At 43.8% G+C, this 8,106-nt stretch overlaps 1 protein-coding gene across 1 annotated transcript in view; it reads left to right on the top strand.

Moving 5' to 3' along the window:
* Positions 1 to 7,038, top strand: part of LOC119977764 (protein SPEC3-like) — a 67,202-nt gene extending 60,164 nt beyond the window's left edge. Inside the window, exon 3 of the mRNA XM_038818971.1 lies at positions 5,601 to 7,038. Within this exon, the coding sequence (XP_038674899.1) occupies positions 5,601 to 5,677 (77 nt within the window). The 3' untranslated portion in view covers positions 5,678 to 7,038. The remainder of the gene's footprint in view (positions 1 to 5,600) is intronic.
* Positions 7,039 to 8,106: the final 1,068 nt, after the last annotated feature.

Raw genomic sequence — 8,106 nt, forward strand, 5'->3', positions numbered from 1 at the left:
TAATGCTGCACTTTCAGAAACTTCATAAGTGAATAGAAAGGGATTTATTTAATGATCCCAAGAACAGCAGCATGCTTGCAGCTAATTCCAGTCTAGGAGAGCCCCCCCCACAAGGGTGATTCTCAACTCTGAATCCTGATTTTCACCTAGGCCAGGTGACCTGTACTCTGCTGTGTTGCCCTTGTAGGGACAATCAACTCACAAAGATAATTGGTGACTATATTATGTCATGCCGCTCATTTAATAGCTTTGCATATCTTTTTCTTATGGAGTAGGTTGGAGTGCAAGATTTCCCTGCAGTTTTTTGGCAACACCAGCAATCATTGCATGTATAGCCTGGACATGCCCACTACATTGTAGACACTCTCTCCACATTATTCTGTAAACCTAAAACCCAACATAATGCTTTTCAAGACCTCAGAAGGTCCCAAGGAACTTTCACAATTAAGTATATCATCCAAATTATTTGCATGTGTTATCCAGGTGAACTGACTAACAAACTAATTAAAAGTGTCCAATGTAACAGCAGAGCAGCTTTGGGTTTTGGACTTATTTCAACTGAACACCAAATTTGAGATTCTTAACATTAATCAAAAACACCGTTCACCTATTTAACTTGGCTCGATATTAGTTTCATCCAACAAAATTCACAATGGGTGCGATCCACTGGCCACGACGCGCCCAAAAAGCATCGTGGCCGATAAAAACTGGAAGACCCCGCTCCCGGAATCTACCCGGATTCCAATGTCTCGCGAGATCTAACACTTGTCTTGCAAGACATTGTGATGTAAATCCCGGCCATTGTCGGCGGGATCACTGTGGTGATATGCATCACGCACAAGGGGTTAATGTATAAACACACTAGAACTAAATAAACACTAGAGGGAGCACCAGAGACATCATGACAAACAGACATTCAACCAATAGGTCAGTAAGATAGGACACGACCAATGGACATTCAAGATACACACAGAGGTGACACTACCGCAAGGGGTCTACCCATATAAAAGGACAGGGCACACATGCTCTTTCTCTTTCCCTAGGAGACACTCAGAGGCACAGGGGCGGATCAGGAAGCATTACACCCACCGCATGGATTAGAGCAGACTAGTTAGTTAGATCGAGTTACTATAGCAAGATTAGCAGGAGAGTCGAACCCAAGTAGGAGAATTGTTAACTGTTCAATAAATGTGTTAAATCTATCTCCAAGTCTGAACCTTCCTTTGTCAGAGTATACATCAAGGAAGCAGCTAATGCTATGTGAAGAAGCATAACACAACAATCACTTTTTACCAAATCTGCATATTAGAGTGAGACAACTAGTCTCACTTTAATGTGCAGATTCCTGAGGTACCCAGGCATTGGAATCTCTCCGCTTTGCCTTGGAGACCTCGGGCGAGTGCCGTTCAATACTGGTGCCACAAACAGGAACCACTCAGAATGGCACTCATGGGGGTCTCCCAGGGGATTGGAGGTCCCCAGTGCAAGCCCTTTGGGCAGGGTGCTACCCTGGCACAGCTGGTGCCACTCTGGCATTGCTGGTATCACCTGGGCAGCTTGCCACTGCCAAGGTGTGATGATGGCACTTTGTGTGCTGGCAATTGGGCCAAGGATGCTCTGCTGCGCAGGGTGTTAGTGGACCTGCATAGAGGGGTCAGGGATCCTGCCAAAGTGCGATGGGGCTTGCGGGGGTCGGGAGTTGCGTCGGGGACTGCGGAGATTGGGACGCCATTTAAAAACAGCATCCGATCCCTTGCTATACTGAGGAGTTCCGGCAGGCGGAGCTCCTCGGTGTAGAAAACGGTGCTATATGCAGCATCGGCTGTGCATTCCCCACTGGCGCTGTATAGCCATCTGTTTCTCAAAGCTACGAACGCCGGGAAACATGTGTCTAAACACGCTCACTGAGGGACTTTGTTCCCTTTTAGTTGAATCGCATCCAATAGCTTAATTTATCCAGTTCAACAATGGAGACCAGAAACAAGGTTGAATGAGTAAAAGATCAATTTCTAAAAGTTTAATAATCCAAACCATGCAGGTCAATGTGGAGATTTATTCAGTGTATAAAGGAAACTAATTACATTGTCCTAATTGTAGAACTTTAAGGAATTTTGGAAGGAAGATATTCAGCCTATTGGGCAGGATTTGCTGAGCATTCCCCTTAATTGGAAAAAATGAATTAGGTACTCTAAATTTTTTTTGAAAAAAAAAATTAGATAAAAAAAAACTATGGTTGGCTGCAGAAAACCTCTTCACATTTAAAAAGTACTTGGATACGAACTTGGTGCCCTGTACAAAGATATGGTCCAAAAAACTGGAACATGGCATTAAATTGAATGGGTAAGTTTGGGCCGGCACTCTGCAGCGGGATCTTCCAGTCGCGAACAACAAGAAGCCCTGTTGACAGCAACTGTATCGGAAGATCCCGCTGCTGAGTGCTGGCCCATTCAATTTAATGCCACGTTCCAGTTTTTTGGACCATATCTTTGTACAGGGCACCAAGTTCGTATCCAAGTACTTTTTAAATGTGAAGAGGTTTTCTGCAGGCACCATATATTTTTTTTATCTAATTTTTTTTCCAAAAAAAATTTAGAGTACCCAATTCATTTTTTCCAATTAAGGGACAATTTAGCATGGCCAATCCACCTAGCCTGCACATCTTTGGGTTGTGGGGGCGAAACCCACGCAAACACGGGAAGAATGTGCAAACTCCACACGGACAGTGACCCAGAGCCGGGATTCAAACCTGGGACCTCGGCAGTTACAATGGAAACTGCGCCACCATAGTTTTTGACAGTGAGTTCCAGACCCATATCAGCCTCAGGGTGAAGAATTTCTTCTCGACTCCTAAATTAAATCTTCTACTGTCTCCTTTAAATCTGTGACCACTGGTTATTGACTTCTCTGCCGGGGAAATAGATCCTTCCTAGTAACTCTATCTAGGCACCTCCATTTTATACACCTCAATTAAATTTTTCCTGAGCTTCCTCTGTTCCAAAGGAAAGAACCCCAGTCGATTGAAGATGACCTTAAAAGTTCTCAGTTGAATTCCATTTGCCACTTTTCTGTGGCACTTTTTCAATCCATTCCTATTGTAGCCACCTGGGGTGGCCACTGCCCAACACAAAATGGAAGATTGCAAGGAATGCAGGGAAAATGGACATGTTTTAAAGCAAGCAGCTTGCAAAGCGCTTGTATATTGGGATGGCTGCAGAAACCAGTTTTGACTGCGGCAGAAACCAGACAGCACTGTGAAAAGAAACCAGTTAACATACTAATGAGGCGATACCGGGCGATCCCCAGATACAATGGAAACAAGTTAAACACAGATCGATACATTGAATGGAAGGCCAGACCTTTCGGCGCCAGAGAAGCCCAAAACGATAAGTCCCAAGAACCGCCCCAGTGACCGAGGAACTGCCCCATGATTGGGGGGGTTCAAACATATCGTTTGGGAAGAGACCCAATCGATTCCAAGCAGGTAAGGGAGTCCGCCCAAAGGGGCGCGGATCCCCTGGGACCTATAAAAGACAGGTCCCACACATGGTTCAGTCTTCTGATCCAGCCCTTCTCTCTCTTTGACCAACACTCCTCCGTGGACCAGCACTTCGACCAGCTTTTGCCAAGAACATAGAACATAGAACAGTACAGCACAGAACAGGCCCTTCGGCCCTCGATGTTGTGCCGAGCAAATGATCACCCGTCTCAAGTCATTGTATCCACCCTATACCAGTAACCCAAGAACCCCCCCCCCCCATTAACCTTATTTTTTAGGACACTAAGGGCAATTTAGCATAGCCAATCCACCTAACCCGCACATCTTTGGACTGTGGGAGGAAACCGGAGCACCCGGAGGAAACCCACGCACACACGAGGAGGACGTGCAGACTCCGCACAGACAGTGACCCAGCCGGGAATCGAACCTGGGACCCTGGAGCTGTGAAGCATTTATGCTAACCACATGCTACCGTGCTGCCCTAAAGAAGATCTTGAACGAGAGAGAGGAGAGGGTTCGGACAGCAGCCGCCAACAAGTAAGTGCCTCACAACGATCGCTACCAGAGATAGGCACTCCTGACCCCTTTTAACTGATACCAACCTGAAGTCTGCAGACCAGAGCAGAGCAAGAGGCCTTGTTCCCTGACCCAGCAGTTCCTTCGAGATAAGTATTAGTTTATTTAGCGGTAGGAATAAGTTTAATCCTTTTAGCGTGTGTATGGGTAGTTATTATTATATATTTTTTTAAATTTAGATTACCCAATTATTTTTTCCAATTAAGGGGCAATTTAGCGTGGCCAATCCACCTACTCTGCACATTTTTGGGTTGTGGGGGCGAAACCCATGCAGACACGGGGAGAATGTGCAAACTCCACACGGACAGTGACCCAGAGCCGGGATCGAACCTGGGACCTCAGCGCCGTGAGGCGGTTGTTCTAACCACTAGGCCACCGTGCTGCCCTATGGGTAGTTATTATAATTGTTTTAAAATAAAATCAGTTGTTTGGACTTACTAATTGGTGTATGGTTTTATTGCTTTGAACTTCACCTTGAAGCTTGTGGCGGTGTCTTAACGACACATGGCGACTCCAGAGCTATGTAACGAAACAGAGCCAAATTGAGTGTTAAGCACACTCACCCAGAACGACCAACACTATCTTCCTGCAGAGTATTTTTATTTTATTTTATTTAAAAAAAAAATAAATTTAGAGTATCCAATTATTTTTTCGAATTAAGGGGCAATTTAGCGTGGCCAATTCACCTAACCTGCACATCTTTGGGTCGTGGGGGCGAAACCCACGCAGACACGGGGAGAATGTGCAAACTCCACACGGACAGTGACCCAGGGCCGGGATTCGAACCCGGGTCCTCAGCGCCGTAGGCAGCAATGCTAACCACTGCGCCACCGTGCTGCCCCCTTCCTGCAGAGTATAGCTTTCTTCCTCACTGTCTCTTTTTCTCACATGGACAATTTTACTATCATCTGTAATCTTATTAATCATATGCCCTCCATTTAAGTTAAAATCATTGATATATACCACAAAAAGCAACGGACCTAATACAGAGCTTTGCAGAACCTCACTAGAAACATTCTCCAGACTCAAAAATACCTGTCATCTATACCCTGTCTGTCACTGAGCCAATTTTAGATCCAACTTGCTACTTTCTCTTGGCCTCGTGGGCTTTGACTTTTCTGACCAATCCGTCATTAATCATTTTGTAGCTATGTTGAAATTTACAACAAGTTTGAAGAATTTGTTTGTGCAATATAACATTCTCTTAGGCTATGTTTGATGCACGTACTTGAAGCAATGTGGAAAATGTTTAGCTATGCACTGTGCCTATCTTAGACTTAATGTGAACACCATGTACCAAGAACAAAAAGTTATCTCTTTGACCCTGAGTGCCGAAGGTTTTTTTGAAAAATGTTTTATTGAAGGCATTTTTAATATGCATATCAACAAAAATACAAAAAACAACTGTGGCAACAGGTAACCTGAGTGCCAAATTTAAAACCCAAAGTACTTTAGTATGATTTTACTCTTTGCATTTTACTGAGTTAAAGCATCTGACAAATTTTGCATATTTTGTTCTCTACTGCAGATGAACAGAGGAATGCTGGAAAAGCGCAGGCTGTTACCATGGAGACGAAAACTGAAACTGTGTTCCTTCCTTCTTGAATGTAAATGCAATTAATCAGGCTTCTATTCAGTGTTTGGCCTGAAAAAGGCAGAGTAAGAATCAAGATACACCTACTTGCCTTCAGTAATTGTTACACGTTAATTAGGGCTTCACGGCTTACATTCACAGCTCCATTTGTTGGTCGGAGCAATAGATCACCTGAACAAACATGGATATTTCGAATTCAGAGCATAGAGTATCTTTTGATATAGAAGTATCTTTTAGCATATTAATATATTGCATTGCATCATGGGTCGTCAGTTGACAATGTATCCAGGTAAATAGAAGCTTAATTAATCACTGATAATGTTTATTTTACACAAATGTATGTTTTTCTTTTCCATTTTTGAGATCCTCATTTATGTTTTTTTAGCCTCTTAACTTGCGAAAGATAGAACTTGCATTTGTGTAGCTCCTTTCACAAACACAGGAAGCTAAAAACACAGCCCATTAAGCATTTTGCAAGTTGTAATAAATATTGTAATGTAGGAAATACAAAACAGCCCTGCCCAATTTTGCACACAGTAATGTCCCATATACAGCAACGATATAACGACCAGATAATCTGTTTCTTGATGTTGGCCGAGAATTCCCCTGCTTTTCTTCACAAACGTGCCATGGAATCTTTTCCAACCGCCTGGAAGGGAAGATGAGGCTCAGATAAACATCCCGTAAAAAGCCAGAACCTCAGCAGTGCCTCAATAATATACTACAGTGTCAGACTGGACATGATTCTCAACTCTCTGGGGTGGGAATTGAATCCTGAATCTTCTGCCTCAGAGGTGAGATTACTTCCAACTGAGCCAAAGTTGACAGATGTTGCTAATCATATTTCTTTCTCCTCTATTATTTAACTGCTAGTGCCTGAAGGGAGATGTTTAGCTGTGGATGACGTCATCCCATCTGGGTTTGAATATTTGACCTTTCTCAATTTCTCCTTCCCTGTGGAAGTCTGACTGAGCTGCGCACTTTGTGTGTCTTTGCAGACGGACAACCAATTTGCAACCCTTCATCAATTCTGCTCTTAAGCAGAAGCACAAGGCGCAACTGTGGTGATCATTACTCCCTCTCGCCTTTATGGAAGGCATTGCGAGCTCGGGGGAGTTGGCGAATTTGGATCCATATACTCAATACTGCTGTTTACTTCTGTACTATTCACTCTGCCACCGTTGTTTCTCAACTTACAGAGGAGGAGGGGGAGAAAATGAAGTGACTGTCAGTTTAATTTTCCTTCCGTCACATTGGTTCCACATGAAACCATCTGCTTGACAAGCCTTTGACCATCTGTGTTATTGGATCTCTCAGTAGTGGATAATTGTTCACACTCTGACCAGATCTTAGGCATGCAAGAATCTTTGCATCAGCGTAATGCCTCATTCAGTTATTTTATTCACTTGTTTGGGGGGGGGGGGGGGGGGATATTAAAGTACGTGCCACTAATTATCAGGTGAATATTTTGTTAGCTAAAAAAAATGTTTAAATCCCAAAGGCTTTGTTGAGTACTGAGTACACAAAAGACCCAGGTTAAATCCATAATCTTCATCTCATTTTAGTCAATCACAATTGGAGTTCGAGAGTTGGCCCAAGTGTCACCACACTAGGGAAGGGAAAAAACTTAGATGGATTTACTGTTCTTGATCGCTATCCAACGATGCTTGTTGGGAAGTGCAAGTATGGGCATTGGGTGAAGTAAGAATGAGTTTAGGCATGATCACTCGTCACAAATACCCTGGTGACAGCAGTTAGATATTCTTGTAGCTGGAAAAAGTCAAGTACACTGTTAGAGGGTCGGTTAAGGGGTTCTACTGGAGGTGGAAGCCATTCATTACCTACTTTAAGGAATTGGTCAGCGTCAGTATCTCAAGGGGGGGGGGGGGTTGGGTGGCAGATGGGGGTTTGTTTCCTTTTTGTTTCTCTTTTTTTTGGATGAGGTGTGTACAGTTGTTGGGTTTTGTTATGTTGGTTTTGCTGCGGGTAATATAGGTTTGGTTGTAAAATTTATTGTAAAATGGAAAATCTTCAATAAAAATATATTTTCTAAAACACCCACGCAGTCTTTCAGTGCCTAGAAAGTCTCCCATGATTGGCCATTCTGGACCATGAAATACTTTGCATCAGCTCCCCATTCCCTACAATTGCTTTTCTCGCAGTTCCAAGTGCTGTTCCCTGGCAAATCCTTTAATCCGGTGTACATGATGTGTACATTCCTGTAATCACAACCAGTGACAATATGCAGATACATCAATGCCGCAGGGCGGCACGGTTGCACAGTGGTTTGCACTACTGCCTCACAGCTCCAGGGCCCCAGGTTCAATTCCGGCCTCGGGTGACTGTGTGGAGTTTGCATTTTCTCCCCGTGTCTGTGTGGGGTTTCCTCCAGGTTCTCCGGTTTCCTCCCACAGTCCAAAAAGGTGGATTGGCCGGGTTA

Source organism: Scyliorhinus canicula, chromosome 1, assembly GCF_902713615.1.
Source record: "Scyliorhinus canicula chromosome 1, sScyCan1.1, whole genome shotgun sequence".
Lineage (NCBI taxonomy): Eukaryota > Metazoa > Chordata > Chondrichthyes > Carcharhiniformes > Scyliorhinidae > Scyliorhinus > Scyliorhinus canicula.